Source organism: Engystomops pustulosus, chromosome 2, assembly GCF_040894005.1.
Source record: "Engystomops pustulosus chromosome 2, aEngPut4.maternal, whole genome shotgun sequence".
Classification (NCBI taxonomy): Eukaryota; Metazoa; Chordata; class Amphibia; order Anura; family Leptodactylidae; genus Engystomops; species Engystomops pustulosus.
In genome coordinates this window covers 223,327,952-223,344,815 of record NC_092412.1, presented here as the reverse complement: position 1 = coordinate 223,344,815, position 16,864 = coordinate 223,327,952, and the positions used below count along the sequence as shown (strand labels likewise).

General features: G+C 41.3%; 2 protein-coding genes across 2 annotated transcripts in view; both read left to right on the top strand.

Moving 5' to 3' along the window:
- Nucleotides 1-2,813, top strand: part of BLTP2 (bridge-like lipid transfer protein family member 2) — a 43,604-nt gene extending 40,791 nt beyond the window's left edge. The window contains exons 38-39 of the mRNA XM_072138259.1: nt 779-913; nt 1,004-2,813. Coding sequence (XP_071994360.1) covers nt 779-913; nt 1,004-1,183 — 315 coding nt within the window. The 3' untranslated portion in view covers nt 1,184-2,813. The remainder of the gene's footprint in view (nt 1-778; nt 914-1,003) is intronic.
- Nucleotides 2,814-4,877: 2,064 nt separating this feature from the next.
- RSKR (ribosomal protein S6 kinase related) lies at nt 4,878-15,278 on the top strand. The gene is made up of 12 exons (XM_072138258.1): nt 4,878-4,958; nt 5,157-5,405; nt 6,233-6,316; nt 6,397-6,465; nt 7,257-7,326; nt 7,757-7,864; nt 8,582-8,622; nt 9,039-9,066; nt 9,157-9,246; nt 9,800-9,888; nt 11,011-11,121; nt 13,866-15,278. The coding sequence occupies exons 1-12, from the start codon at nt 4,932-4,934 to the stop codon at nt 14,088-14,090; spliced, it is 1,191 nt and encodes a 396-aa protein (XP_071994359.1). The 5' UTR covers nt 4,878-4,931; the 3' UTR covers nt 14,091-15,278.
- The last annotated feature ends 1,586 nt before the right edge of the window (nt 15,279-16,864 follow it).

Sequence of the window (16,864 nt, the reverse complement as noted above, 5' to 3'; positions counted from 1 at the left end):
CTGTCAGCTGTACTAGACAGCTGACAGCCGCTGCTTCTGGTACCGGCTCCGTTCGTGAGCCGGTGCCAGAAGCAGGACGTTATAGAACGTCCCCGTGCGCTAAGCATCTAGCCCCGGGGACGTACTATAACGTCCTGGTGCGCCTAGGGGTTAAACACATTTTGATTTACCTCTCCGAGGTAGCTTCGGCGCTGCGCGCGGCCATGCGCCGAAGCTACCTTGGAGAGGTAAATCAAAATGTGTTTAAACCGCGATATAGCGGTTTAAAACACTCGCTAAGGTAAGCTCCGGCACCAGCTCACCCTGAGCTGGTGCCCGGTGTTTACATCTCCTACCTACCATCAGAAGTGGTAGGTTTCCTTTAAGACTGTGGTACTGAAGATATCCAGCCCCCTCAGTCACAACACACAGTCTGAGCCACCAAGGAGCTTCATTGGGCTCCAGCACTGCAGTTTTGGATACAATAATACTTATTACACCTTGTCAATGTTTGGTATGGGGTTTTTATTTTGGATGATCCCCACGCAAATCCATTAAGACCTGATGCTTTTAGGGGCCTGTCCACAAAACATATTCTGCAGATGCTTTGGCTCAGCATTGTCTTTTTGATGGAAAAAGCAGGGGGTAATTTTGGATCTGATCTGATGTAGGCCTCAAAATTTTCTTTCTGAGCATTAAGAATGCATGCTATTTGTCTCCTTTCCATCTATTTACCCAGCTAGATAATAGTTTAAGAATTTTCAAGACTTTTTTTCTTTGTATTATTATTTACACCCAGGGTGAGAAGAACAGTGTGGACTGGGGAGATTTGAACTTGGTGTTACCCTGTCTGGAGTATCACAATAATACCTGGACATGGCTGGACTTTGCTATGGCAGTGAAGAGAGACAGTCGAAAGGCCCTTGTGGCGCAAGTAAGTACTGCAACCACTAGCACAATCTGATAATTTTTAGAGATCTCTATGGCTTATGTTAACCCTATATCTCCGCTCTAATTTATACAGGTCATTAAAGAGAAACTACGTCTTAAACCGGCCGCTGGCGCCGAAACAAAAGGCAAAAGCGAGTCAAAGTCCGACATGAATCAGCAGGAGGAGGATGAGAAAGCTCGGCTGCTGATAGGACTCAGCATTGGGGATAAGAACACTGGAAAGAAGTCCATATTCAGCAGGAGGAAGATGTGAAAACTGGTCTTCTACTTCTCCTCTGGAGGCTCCTAGAAAAGTGCAGTTTTGAGGTTCTCTTGATGGAACCTACATTGTAAGAATCCTGTCCCCGAGAGGATTCAGAATTGACCGTCAATGAGAAGACATTTCAGGATTTGTTCTTTCATAGAACATAAAGTGAATTGACTGTGGGGCATTAAGTCTCTTTCTATGCAGCAGGACAGAACGTGGACGGCAAAGGATGTCGGATGGCGCCTGACAATAGATGCAACTAAAAAACATGTATATCTGCTGGGTGTTGTATTCAGAAAGTGCATTCAATGAATGTTAGCTGCAAGCGTGATTATATTAGCTGTGGGTCACACAAGTATCCCTTTACCATGTGCCTGTGGCAACTGTGCAACACAAGGACGGTATAAGGCGTAGTTATAGGATCATGTGCCGGTGTAACACTGCTGTGATGTTTCCAATGTCTATTGACACTGTTCATTCTAACCCATTACTGGAAGCTGCACTATAAGGCAAGAAAAGGTGTAAATCACAATCACTACAGTCCCTAACATACAGCCTCTGAAGGACCAAGTCTATAAACAGCCCGAAACGCGTCATCCACTGCTCAGCAATAAGGGTCTAGGTAACAAAGCAACTACTGCATATTATCCCAGTCACCTAACCATCTCGTCATGCATTGGAGAAACCGAGCGCTATTATCTTGAAAGGTTTTGAGCCTAAAATGTGCAACATAAGCCCTTACTTAAAGGGGTTGTCCAGTCACAACAATTCATTACCTATCCCTTATTGCGGATCAGTTGGGTTCTCAGTGTTGGGACCACCACAGGTCATGAGAACCTGGGTCCTTTGTATATCGAATGAATGGAGCAGCAGGTTTGACATGGGTGTTGCTGCTCCCTCCACTGTCTATGGCACTGATGGAAGTAGTGTAGTACTGCGCTCGGCTAGCTCCATCAGCGCCATAGAGATGAATAGAGCCGCCGGTCCATTTGGGACCAACTATTCTGTTCATCTGTGGTATAATCCGTTTTGTGTGCTACCACTGGGAACCAAACCAGCCAGTTGTCCCCAATTATTCCCAACTTGATGTGACTGTACAACCCCTGTAAGCCACTTTGCTGCATTGCATTTTCTGTCTTACCTCGCACTTAACTCTGTCGCTACAAGAAGAGTATTCATACAGTCGGACCTCACTAGCCGCAGAAGTCAGAAGAGTCTCCTAAACATAGCTTCCAGATAACAAAAGCAAATATTTATTTTTCAAGAGATTAATTTGTATCAGATATCCAGATGTCATTGTTCAGTTGCTGATTCTTTGCCTTGTTCTTTATGCACCTCTCTCTTTATTTTGAGGGTCGTGTCATCATGGGGTCCTCCTTAGCCACAGTGGCTGAGAATGGATTTCATTTTGTCACAGTGCGTCTGATGATTCTAGTTTAAGAGCATTTATAGAGGTGGTGTTTAACTTTTTATAAATGTATATATATATATTTATATGCATTGAGACGGGACTGGGTGCAGTTGCTGCTTACATAGGTGTATAAAATCCTGCTCTCATCTGCAGACATTTGCACTTTTTGGTACGGATTGCTCTCCACCAACAATGATTAAAATTCAGATTGTTACTTTTAAAAAACAGTTTTCAGTCTTTTTTTTCCAGGTTAATCTGAAATACAGCAATACCTAAGATTACATGCTTAGAAAGTGCCAGCCGCTTGGGGATAGAATGTACAGTGTTTGTTAATTCCATTATGTAACATCTTAATAAACCTAAAGGGGGAGGGGTAAATGCCAAATCCTGGAGCCAGATGTTGGGCCCAAACCAGAGGTGATGGGGGGGGGGGGCACAGATCACTTTTCATGTTACAGATCAGCCCTGGAAACATGTCAGGGGGTTTATCTGACTTGTTGAATATTGCATAATAAGTGAGGAAGAGGCTGGTATGAGTTTCCTTCACAGATAGATCTGTTCACACAATAAAATTATGCTTTATTTATCAGAAAATGTGGTAATGTTAGAAATAACATGATAAATGACCTGCCGCTCTAGTAACAAGGTTCACAGCTGTCTTTGCTCACTTTACTACAGGCATCGCCCCATCACCACTCAAGCCTATGATTTATGTTAAGACTTAATTACAGAACATAATGCATGTACAATAAGCAGCAGTTTTCATCTAAGTCGACCTCATTTATTAACATTGGGGTTTCATGATGTGGATTGATGGATTTGAACTCAAATTCATTGAGACTCTAACTGCAGTGTGAACAGAACCTTAAAGGACATCTACCACCAGGATAAAAGACTGTATGCAAATGAGCCTAAGGGGCTCCAGACTCCATTAACACCTATGGAGCCTAGAGATACTCAGGCTCATTTGCATACAGTCCTTCATCCTGGTGGTTGATGCCCTTTCATGTACCAAAATATAAACTCAAAGTAATCAAAAATAGAGAAATAACTAAAAATAAATCACATAACTGCATTAAAAAAATACAATACCTCCTCACAGACACCATAAATATCTAGATTTTTGAGCCTTCATCATTATGGTCATGCTCTTCCCTTCAGGCTCTGCACAAGGTATAATTCAATGGGGGAGATTCATTATGGCTTCTGAAGGAGAAACCATATAAATCTTCCTCTACCCACTGGTTTCTGGGACCTGCACACCAATATGGGTGTGTCAGGGAGGGTGGGCCGGGGAGTTAACACCGTCCCATCACATTTACATAGCAACAAACTCAGTTCAGATCTAGTCAAAAGATAGGGACTGGTGGTGTTTGCAGCCATATTCACCAAGAGGCTGGAGCCGGAGTGTTAAGACTGCCGCTAGGAACCAGTCTTATGAATGAATCTCCCCCCAATGAATCAGCTGTGACTGGAGTGTTCCTTTAAGTATATACTTACTGACCCTACTAAACACAAGACCAAGGCTTTGATTGTTTCTTATTCTAGTTCTGATCAACTCACCTTACCGTCAGTTAAGTAGATAAGAACAGAAAACCCATGGATCAAAGCTTATTTACTTTAAATAGTTATTTTGAGTCCAAATTGATGCTACTAGCCCTAGCTGTCATTGGTCAGAGGCCCACTCCTGGTGAATCACATGGCTAGTAGCTAGGGGTGTCAATTTGCCGATAGGCAACACAGACGTCAATCCAGCAATATGTCCGGGTCACGCAGGACATACCCGGACCCAGTTGAGGTCTGCTAATCTACAGTGGCCACCAAGATAATGATATCATGTAACTGGTTTAAGAGAGGGTAATGAAGGAAAAATTATGCCGGGGGAGAAGGTTATTAAGGAAATTGTACATGTGAAGGCCAAGGTTAGTCATTGTCCAGTGAAATGTTCCCCTATGGCTCCTACTCAGGATTTACTTAGGGCGACTACCCTGATACATTTGATTGATACATAGTAACTTACAGTATTTATTGCCAATTTTCTTTCTTTCAAATTGTGTTCCATGAAGAGCTCAGTGTTTAGTTTTGGCCCGTATCTATAAAATGGAATCACAGATTCTTAAAACTCAATATGCCATGATATCTAGATACATAGAGTGTTCTCATGAATAATGAAGCTAGAGAGATGCATAAGAAATGACCGCCGCTTAGGAGCAGATTAAAGTTGTTTGTCAAACTAAAGCGGATTAACTGTGCACGTGACCCTACACACAGATCACAAATTGTCCAAAGGGGGGGCCAGGAGGACAAATCCTTCCCAGCATGTGAACCGACACAAGCAATGAAATGGGAGCTGCAAGCAGTGACACCAAGGTAGGAGAAAATAATCTGGAACTAGGAAAAGAAAGTGTATTCAAATCTTTCATTGTTAAAACACAAAGTGATAACATGAAGGTGCAGGAGGTTTTATCCTGTAGTGTTAGTAGTTTGATGGAGGGTAATGACTTGACAACATACCGTAATGATGATCTGATTGTCCAATTGTCTCCTATGTATGTTGTTCTACTGCAGAGTATCGCCTCGTTGTCATCCAACTCATGGGTTCATCCCTGGAAAGGTTTCTGGAATGGGGAAATCAGGACTCCATCACGTCTCCGCCAGTTGTGGGACACTGGCTGTACAGTAAAGAACAAGCTTAAGACATCGCATCAGACTAGTCCTTCAGAAGAGAAGGGGGCAGAGTGGACTCTCCCGCAGTGCGTAGCCTTATTCCTGCCGGAGTTCCCAGTGTGGTCTCCAACTACACAGCCAGAGTTAAAGGTCTTTATAAAAATTATTCTCCTTTAATCAGTGTGTAATTTAATGGACATCTACCATCAGGATAAAAGACTGCATGCAAATGAGCCTGAGGGGCTCCAGGCTCCATTAACACCTATAGAGAGCCTGGAGCCCCTCAGGCTAATTTGCATACAGTGTTTCATTCTGCTGGTAGATGCCCTTTAAAGGGACTCAATCACTAGATATTAGTCCATGAAGCTACTAGCCCCCTCAGGTGGGGTATAAAATGTTCTTTTTATAATTCCTTCATTTATGTGAAATTACAACTGCTTTAAAAATAAAATAAAAAACTTCTCCAAATCCACGTGAAAATGAACAGTGAAGAGTCATATTTTACCTAAGATGATCACATCAGATCACATCAGGCTTGTGGCTCACAGATACAGAAAAAAGAGGGAACTGGATCTTTATCTACAGTTCACATCTCCAGATACATATCTACAGTTCCAGCTCATGAGAATCTCATCTTTATATCAAACCAAAAGCACATTTCTAGGTACTTTAGATCAGAAGATAGGGGCATCTGAAATGACTCTCCCCCAGGAAACCTCTAAACTTGACTCATTTTCACATCCCTTTTAATTATATTTTGTACCTTAACTAATGGGGCTAGTAGTTTAATAGTGTAAAAGTTAGGGACAGTTTCCCTTTTAAGTATACCTGTCAGAAAACTTTTCACAACTTCTGTGATTTTTCTGGCTAAGGGTGCGAGTCCTGAGGCCCCCATTGATTCCTAAATGAAGACATGACGCTGAGAGCAGAAGTGGACTTCACTTTCCATTGTGTCTGAATGATAACATCTCTCATAGATTTTAGGCTGCGTTGCTAAAGGATCCATTGGCCCAGTCCTCAAGGTGTTCAACTGCTCAGAACAAAAGATCTTTGCCTTAAAGGTAAGACATTTGTTTTCTATTTCCATAACCATTTTCACGCCGGATGTTCCTGGTTGATAAATATGTTACGTTATCCTCAGGTATTACCCAAAGGGGAGGTTCTACGTCGCAACACCCTGAGACAATGTAAAGAGGAGGTCAGCATACAGGTACAAAGACACTTCTGAAACAATACACGTAGAAACAATACAAAGCCGGATTACTCTCTGTGTTATAACGAGCCGTGTACGATACATGGAAATATCCACTTGATATGATCATTACCCATGAATTCTAAATCCAAAAAGTGTATTTTTTATTTAAAGCTTCAGTAAGGGATACTTATCTGATCAGTGGGGGTCTAACTTCTGGAATTAGTTGATGGTTTGAGCACGCTGATGCTGCATTTAATACTAAGGATGCATTAGAAATTGTAGAGCACAACACATGGATACCTCATATTAACTGTCTATGAGACTGCCTGAGATGGGTGAGCACTGTGTTCAGCAATTTCCCAATGTAGCGACAGGATAAATGCTCAACCTCCTGCTCCATGGTGCTATGGGACCCCCATTCGCCCTGTTCATTCTTCAAACCCACCTCCTCCTCACTCCACCTGATAGGCGGCGCATGCACATCATTCAATTACTAAATGAACAGGAAAAGCATTTACCGTAGGAGATGGGGACTCGGCTTGTTTCTCACACACCCCAGGGGCTCACTTGGAGTGCTGGCAGGGAGCCATGTAAAGTTTAATATACCTTATTTTATAACCATTCAACTGAGAGCTTTTTTAAAATCATCTTTGCTTTATGCATTACCATGTCTGTGGGAACCCGTCTACTCCTAAAAAAAACATCCTCTGGTGACAGGTTCCCTTTAACCATGCAATAGATGAAACAGTATATTGTGCTTGTTGTCTGTGTGATTATATTTAATTACTATTTGTCTTTGATACCAGAGGCAGGTAAAGCATCCATTCATCCAATGCCTTGGAGAGAGCTGGCAGGGGCAGCGCCATCTTTTCATTAGTGAGTTACCTTCTAGATTTTTGGGGGGATTTTTTTTTTTATAAAGACTAAAACTTACTTTTGAAATAATTTGTACAAAATAGTAAAAAAAAGATATGTTTTTGATGCTTTAGCTGTCTTTCCATATAAAGTTATCTAAAATAGACATTTTATTAGTGTTCTACATCCACCGCAAATTTTGATGTATTATATGTAAATTTTAGGGAGAACTGTATGTTCTACAGATTTGATACTGGTTTATGGTGTGAACAAATTTTAGGGTGTTTTTCTTTAATTTATTTCTATTTATTTATTTTTTGCTTTATATTTTATTATCTGTCACAGTATCACAACATGAATGACTTTTTTAATCTCTAGTCTATCATACTTAGTGTTTGTATTACAGGATCTACAATTTTAGAACATAAATTTCTGTGCTTCTTTGTAACAGTGTGCAACTACTGTAGTTACGGGGATCTGTATTCCTTGTGGATGTCTGCAAAGTACATTGATGAAGACACAATAAGGCTATTTGCTGCTGAATTGGTATCTGTGTTAGGTAAGTCTGCACATAAAAGTAGTGTAGATAAAGCAAAGAGTGAAATGGTGCCCCTTCTGATATGAAAAGGGGTCCCCATTGCTGTAATTTGGCTTTACAGGCTGTTACACTGTCTCTTCCTCTCTTCCTCTTCCTCGTACTTTTTGCTGTATTGTCAGTGCTGAGGACGCAGGGGGAAGGTGAGACCAGGGCCGGCGCCAGCACTGGACATACCCGGGCAAGTGTAGGGGCTCAGAGCTGCTGGGGGGGGGGGAGGATTGGGGGCATATAGTGCTTTACATAAAAAATACATAGATGTGAAGGAGGCTGTATCTAATGAATCCATAGGGTGTATAACCATATAAAATAACCGTGAGATGGCTGAATGGTATGATAAACTAGGGAATATTTTAGGGAACAGGAGACTGTTTTAGCTTCTAAATTTGTAATGCCGCCATGTGAGTTCACTACAAAGGAGCCTACTGAGGCTCTGTTGCCTAGGGGCCTACTGTAACCTGCAGTTGACCCTGGGTGAGACAGTGTAACAGTCTTTAAAGCAAGATCACAGAGGGGCTAGGGTATCCATTCAACCTCATTAGCATCATTTTAAAAGTTGATTTTTGATTTCCTTGCCTGAATCTATGAGTAAGTGTCCCTGGTTTATCATGATGGATTTTGGTGGCAAATTTCCATTAATATTGAAATGTTACAACTAAATGTATGTGTTTTATTCGCCAGTGTATCTCCATAACTTGGGTATCATACACAGAGATGTAAAGGTAAGAGTTTGAACTATCATGTTTTATTGTCTAAGTACTAAACAGTCTTCAGTGTGAGCAGATTATTCACTTACCTGTTTTATCTATCATAAAAAGTAGAAGTGTATCTGATACATGTAAGATTCTCAGAAATGATGACATTTTGACAAACTTCTTTTTAACTCAAACTTTGTGACAAAACTTATCAGAGGAAACTACTTCTGTATAGATTTACATGGCTTTTACAGATTTTTAATGCTACTGACTTGTAACTTGAACACCAAGGCGTCCGGTTATACAGACAGTCATTTTATGTACAGTCATTTTATGTACAGTCATTTTATGTACAGTCATTTTATGTACAGTCATTTTATGTACAGTCATTTTATGTACCATTGTGGCTTCTATAGCTAACTAAACACCTGGTCTTTTTTCAGATGGAAAACATACTTCTAGATGAGAGAGGTAAGTAAATCTCAGCAACTCAGTAATACTTTTTCCCAAACTTTACTTTATTGTTGTTGGTTACAAATTCTTTTTATTTTTTTTATTAAGGACACTTGAAATTATCAGATTTTGGACTTTCCAGGCACCTTCCTTATGGAGACCGTGCATATACCATCTGTGGGACCCTTCAGTATATGGGTAAGGGAAGGACCCGATAATTGAAAATTTGACATTGTTTCCCTGCAAGCAGAATTTTACTTAGAAAATAGAAAGTCTGAGGTATAAATACTACTAATCTATAGGCCCTAAACATACCTGTATTACATTTCTATTTTGTATAACGTCCTGATAAAAAAAAGAAAACATAGTAATGTATGGGGCCTTTACTGTAATTCTCTCTTCTTCTGCATAATGTGGAGGAACACCAAAGTTTTCTGCTGGATTTAAATTGGTTATTACAAAAACACTTAATCAGATGCTATATACCATACTTTGCTTCTAGCAGAGAACAGCTTACCTGCTGTACACCATGTGTCACTGTGCAGCTACCCTGCTGTGTCCATGAGGTAAACCGATGCCCCTATGGACGGTCTAATGTCAACCATTTTTCATAGTCACTTTAGGAAAACAGCTTGATAAAATGTAGATATAACTAGTAAATTGAAAGTGGACTGAGATGATGTAATATTATTCATATATGAAGTAATACAGTGTACATGATGCATATATTTTTTGTCATTTGCTTTCATAGCTCCTGAAGTTCTTTCTGGGGGTCCATATAGCCATTCTGCTGACTGGTTCTCTTTAGGAGTCCTGTTATTTGCAATTGCAGCTGGAGAGGTGAGAAAATGAAGACTTTATATCTATTGGCAGACATTTTTGTAACATCCTTTACATGGTCGCGGATGGTCACAGGGAGTGACAAGATCGCTGCCGCAATGGTGGCACGCATGTCTGTGGCATGTAAGGGATACCACCCGCCATCAGTGCCAGCACCAACTGGTTACCATTAACCAGTGGGTGAGCGAACCCATTTGAATGGTTAGCACCCACAATTGGTGCCAGATTTGGGTCCACAAATCAAATGGACCCGAATATTGATGGTCCACTCATCACTGGTCTTGATCAGAATTTTGCTGTAGGTTTGTGTTCATGGCTCCTATGTGTCTTCATGTTAAAGGGGATGTCTTATGAAGACCACCAATGACTATATTCCTTATTAGAGCATATGGATGTCTGGCGATGAGCCAGTCATGAGTTGTACTTATATTACAAGGGCAACCACTGATATAAAGTGACACCATGTGCTATTATACTTCCACTGTAGCAAGGGGGTAATGCCTGGTTGCAGCTTCTGTTTGCAAAACAAACAATTTGGTCAAAAAGTGATGTAACACTCACAGATAAATGTAAAATCTACAATCTTTATTGGGAATATACATATAATAAAAGCAAGCAATGGATGAAGTACAATATGTTAAAAACCATGTGTGGTACAGTACATAGTTCAGTCTACGCATATAGGTAGGGAAGGACAGTCATATAACATTATCTCACGTTATCATTTCATGCATGTATGCTTATGATAATGTTATATGACTGTCCTTCCCTACCTATATGCGTAGACTGAACTATGTACTGTACCACACATGGTTTTTAACATATTGTACTTCATCCATTGCTTGCTTTTATTATATGTATATTCCCAATAAAGATTGTAGATTTTACATTTATCTGTGAGTGTTACATCACTTTTTGACCAAATTGTTAGTTTGTAGTTTAAACCTGATTGTGGCCAGTTGTTTGGTCCACACATATCGGGTTGAATTTATTCTGTTGGTGTTCTGTTTGCAAAAAATAACTGTTTAAAGGGGTTCCCACTGAAAGACGAGAAGACCCCTTTAAACTGCATTCATACTGCCATCTTTCTTATTCTACTTCCTAACTTATTCTACTGTATAGTTCCCTGTTCCCTCTGCTACAGACCATACGATGATGCTAGAGAGGGTTAATGATGCTACATACGACATTCCACAGACTCTAAGCCGAGGACTGTCACATCTTTTAAAGGAGGTAAGAACAATACCTAATGATATATACAATGCCTATCTACGGTTTAAAGTGGATGACAACTTTGTAAAATAATGTGAATCTAGTATTTTTATGGCTAAAAATATTAAAACCGCTTACTGCTTATTCAAAGTGTTTATTTCATGGCCCCATGCTGCTGTCTGTGTGTATAGGAACTTACATAATGATTGAGATGATTTAAAAGGTTGTCCAGTGATTGAAAAAAAATGACAATTTTTTTTCCAAAAAAAGCTCCTCTCCCTGACATGGGTAGTGTGTGGTATTGCAACTAAGCTCCATTCATTTCTATACAGCTGAGCTGCAGTAATGGCACAAAAGATGTTCAGATTTGGAGTTGTTGGAGGCAGCCATGTGTTCCTACTATGGACAAGCCCATTAACCACATGCCAGCTTTCTTCTCCTCTGTCCTCCTTCGTACAGACTCGTTCTGTGCATGTACTGATTAAGCACTATAGACAGCAATGTTATAATGTTATAACATCTCATCAGTACAGTGTAGGGTACTGGGTTGGCTTAGGCCATGGACATAGGTCAAGAAGGAATTATTTGAAAGTCGCACACAATGAGGCATTGTATTTTTTTTCACACCCAAAATACTTATTTCCATATTTGTAACCTGGAATCCCAGGGGAGCGTGCATGGCCTTAGAGACTCCAAATACTACTCATGAAGAGGTGGTCTACAAAGACAACCCCTATAAGGAGAAAAAAAATCCTCCTTTACCTACATCCATGGCATCTCACCTAGCCACACCAGTTCCCTATACTGAGATATTAACCCCTTAAGGACCAGGCCCTTTTTCGTTTTTGGGTTTTTATTTTTCACTCCCCACCTTCAAAAATCTATAACTTTTTTATTTTTCCATGTACAGAGCTATGTGATGGCTTATTTTCTGCGTAACAAATTGCACTTCGTAGTGATGGTATTAAATATTCCATGCCGTGTACTGGGAAGCGGGAAAAAAATTCTAAATGCAGTGAAAATGATGAAAAAACACATTTGCGCCATTTCTTGTGGGCTTGGTTTTTACAGCTTTCACTGTGTGCCCCAAATGACAGGTCTATTTAATTCATTGGGTCAATACGATCACGAGGATACCAAATTTGGATAGGTTTTATAATGTTTTCATACATTTACAAAAATTAAAACCTCCTGTACAGAAAAAAAATTCTTCATTTTGCCGTGTTCTTGCGCTAATAACTTTTTCATACTTTGGTGTATGGAGCTGTGAGTGGTGTCATTTTTTGCGACTTCTGATGACGTTTTCAATGCTTCTATTTTTAGGACTGTGCGACCTTTTGATCACTTTTTATAGAATTTTTTCTATTTTTCAAAATGGCAAAAAAATGGCATTTGCGACTTCGGGCGCTATTTTCCGCTACGGGGTTAAACGTAGTGAAAAAACGTTATTATATTTTGGTAGATCGGGCATTTTCGGATGAGGCAATACCTAAGGTGTTTATGATTTGTACGGTTTATTTATATTTATATCAGTTCTAGGGAAAGGGGGGTGATTTGAATTTTTATGTTTTTTTTAATATAATTTTTTTTTTTTTTATTTATTTTTTTTACTATTTTTCAGACTCCCTAGGGTACTTTAACCCTAGGTTGTCTGATTGATCCTACCATATACTGCCATACTACACATTGTAATAGATAGCCTCGATCATGACAGCCTCGGATCTTTGTGTGATCCCAGGCTGTCATGGCAACGGATCGCCGCTCCCCGGTGACGTCACGGGGAGTGACGATCGGAGCCAAGATGGCGGCGCCCATGCGCCGCCGGCTCTTTAAGGCCGCCGGCGATCAAAGGGTTAACACCCGCGATCGGTGCAAGCACCGATCGCGGGTGTTAGCGACGGGCGTCTGCTTCATTATGAAGCAAATGCCCGGTGAGTATGAAGAGGGCTCAGCCCGTGAGCCCTCTTCATACTCCCCCATGCGCAGTAAGACGTAAGGGTACGTCTTATTGCGCTATGGGGTTAAAGGAAATCTACCATTTGTTTTAATGCATTATGAACCAAACATACCTTGAGACTGCTGTAGCGACGCTGATGCAAAAACATATCTTGTTCAATCCATGAACCCAGTGGTTTGCTCAAAAAACAATTATAAATTTCAGGACCTTGGGATAGTTGGGTGCAGCCTGGCTGCCGTTCATAAACACAATACACAGAGCTTTCTGAACTATACAGACAGGACTGATCAACCTGAGCTGGATGACTCATACACAACAGTTGGGGGATGGTGGAGCGATTGATTACTTCTGCCTGTCAGGGACAACACAGTGGTGACGTATTCTCAGTTTATGCTGCAGTATTACTTAGTATCCCAAGCTGAGCATGTATGGTCTTTAAGACTCCATACGACTGAAAAGACAATCTCTATAAATAAATTAATTCATTACACTTGATTTTATTTGGATTTGGTCTGCCACCAAACCATTAGTACCTCTGCAGTTTTCATAAGACTGCATATCAAAATCAATGTATTGTACTACAACTGCAGTTGTATACATGGTGATATGTGTTACAAATTATAGTGGCACCCGTTAAAGGTGGGTGCGACCCAGGATGTCCACATGAGTAGGACTACTACTGCATCTAATGGTCCTCAGAGTGAATGCTTAGGTAGATGTGTGTTTAATTGTATCATATTTGGTTATTATAATGTATGAGTATAAACTTTTTTGTTAAATTAAAATCAATGTATTATTATGCTTCTAGTTGCTCTGCAAAGTCCCAAGACAGAGGCCACGTTACCTCCATCAGTTCAAGAATCACATATTCTTCCGAGGAATTACTTTGGATCCTGCACTACTCCAAAAATGCCCAGTTGATCTTGTCTTAAAAATGAGGAAATCAGAAGTCACCATACAGTCAGACTGTGATTGTTTTGAAGACTTTGACTGGGACTTAACACAAACTCTTCAATTTCCTTGTCCAGCCTAAGGCATGAATTACTATCACCTCATTATTGCCATTGCTATAGGGATTTTTTTATAGGCAGTCTCTTTATGCCTGATCTGAAACTGGACAGAGATGATAGTGCTTGCTCAGCAGGCAACTGCCCAACACCCATCAACTATTGTGAACAAGTATTGACATCCATTACAATACTGGGGGTCTAATGGTTCTCTAAATAACTGGCCAATCTGATGCGCTGTACCAGTTTTGAAGCAGCAGACTCAAACAGAGAGAGGTGGTTAGTGAAGCAAAGGTCAGGTCAGGTTAGACAAAGTTATGCTGTGACGGTCAGTTACGCTGTGACGGTCAGTTATGCTGTGACGGTCAGTTATGCTGTGACGGTCAGTTATGCTGTGACGGTGAAAAGTTATCAGGAAAGGCAGAACAGAAAGAATTCAGGAAACGGACAGGAAAACAACCCTAGTCAGGCACCTTTGCAGGAACTGTATTGCTCAGGCACCTTACAACCATGGGAGGTTTCTTAAATAACCATGGGGTTCTGGGAAATGACTTCAGACCTAGGAGTTACCAAGAGTACTACTTTAACAACAATGGAACACCAGAAATCATATTTGTGGAAGAAATGTAATGGGAGAAGTTTAGAGTAGCGTACCGTTAAAATACAGGTATGGTTACACCCGCCAGTTATATTCATGATCAGTGCTGGTATCAATTGAGGGTGTTAACCATTTCAATTACTGCAATCTTGCTGCGTGTGGATAGTTTTGAGAGAGCAGTTGCTGTGGCCGTGCTGCTTATCGACTTTTTTGAGAGGGCATCTGCTACCGATGCCACTGCTGCCATGCCTGGCCACAGCATTTTAAATGCTGACGGCAACTTTGCCAGCAGCATTTAAAGAGTTAATGTCCACAATCCGTGCCAGCACTAAGCGCAAGGTTTAACAGCAGGGAGGTCAAGTATAGGGGAACTTTGCGGTTTGGGTCAGCTCAACACTACTTTGGAAACACGATTTCTACTTTGGACTATTCTTTCTTGGCAGCCAAATGAAACTGATCAGAGGGCGTCCAATTGTCAAGAAAGGCAACAAATTAAATACATTTTCTTATGCCGTGTATTTCTTGAAGAAAAAAATGTCATTTGAAAGAAAAAAATCTGTAAATGCGCAAACAATGTATGAAATGTACAGATTTACAAATGGAAACACAACTTTCATTGCTTTGCCTATTTATTTCAGTATTTCTAGAGCATCGTATAGTAAATGTATCGCTAATTTGAAGGGTCCAAGAAATTCAAACCTAGCCTAAAAATAAAGTGAACACAGTCTAACGCTTCCTGTGCATAAACGGGTTCAGCCCGTATGCTGGTCCATATGCTGGTCCGATCCCAAGGACTGAACACACTGCACGACATGGGATTCCTTGCATTATACAGAAATATGTAACACTTCTTACAGTCTAACAGTACAGTAACTGCGCTGCAGTTGGTCTGGTGGACAGGGAGTTCTTGCATCATATTTCTGTATGATGCAAGGACTCCCTTCCGGGGCGTTGGGGCACATTTACTTACCCGGTCCTGTCGCGAACCCCGATTTGGACTGTCCGAAGAGGATGAAGTCTGGCACGATTCACCAACATCGTGCACCTGAGATCCTGCATCTGTCACTTCCACGCTGAGGTTAGCCGGAGTTTATCTATTCTTCCTGGTGTATGTGAGTGCATGTCTTGCGACACAATTTGCGATGTTAAATCCCACGCGTTGTCCGAATACGTCGGATCGTCCAATGGCCCGCCCCCCGATTTGTGTTGCATGAAAGCCGGCGCCGATGTGCCAAAATCCTATCGCGTGCACCAAAAATCCCTGTTAAATCCGGCGCAACGCGGAAATCACCGGGAAAGCCGGCGGAAATGCGGTCTGCGGATCCTTAGTAAATGAGCCCCATTGTGTTCAGTCCTTGGGATTTTTACATTGTCAGGTGAGGGCCTCTCAAGAGCCAATGTCAATAATAAAAGACGGAATCCACAACTATGTGTGACAGCCCATAGAAGTTAATGCGGATGTGTGCTGGCTAGCTGGTTAGGACACCTTCCCAATTCCTAGCTTAATACATAAGCCCTAATTTAGAAGACAAGAGAGGAAACTGGTAGAACTGAGAAGGCTGATCCACATGGAGTTGACAATACAGCATATCTGATATAATAAAACATTCTCCTATCCTAGCCATTACATCTAAGGCCGTTTTTTTGGTATACGCAAAGCAAATACGTTGGGAAAGTACCCGACATATAAGCTTTGTGTATACATTGACAAATACTGGCAGACGGAGGCATAGTCGGTGCCTCCCTCTGACTACTATTTCTCCTCTACGCCAAAAGAAATGCAGCTATGTCTTTTCAACCTGCAGCCTCCGCCTGAGCGACGTATGCACTGAGCGGAGGCAATAGATCGCTATGAGGAGCGAATGCAGCGTATTGCAACTCTCCCCATAGCCACGCTGAGTGCATACGTCGTTCGGCAGGAGGGAGAACCCGGTGATGTCACTGTCCATATTAGAATAGTGACATCACTGGGGAAACACCCCGTTGTACACTTCTCCCCCCTCATTCAGGGGGAGGGGGATCCCCGGGCGACATACCCCACTGTATAGGCATACAGTCTGTGTTATCAATATATCAAATTGTAAAATAAGGAAAACTATGTCCTTCCCTTCCTATTCAAATCAGGGGTGTAACTACAAAGGTAGAAGCCATAGCAACTGCTATGGGGCCTACAGTGTCAGGGGGCCCAGCACCCGACCTATC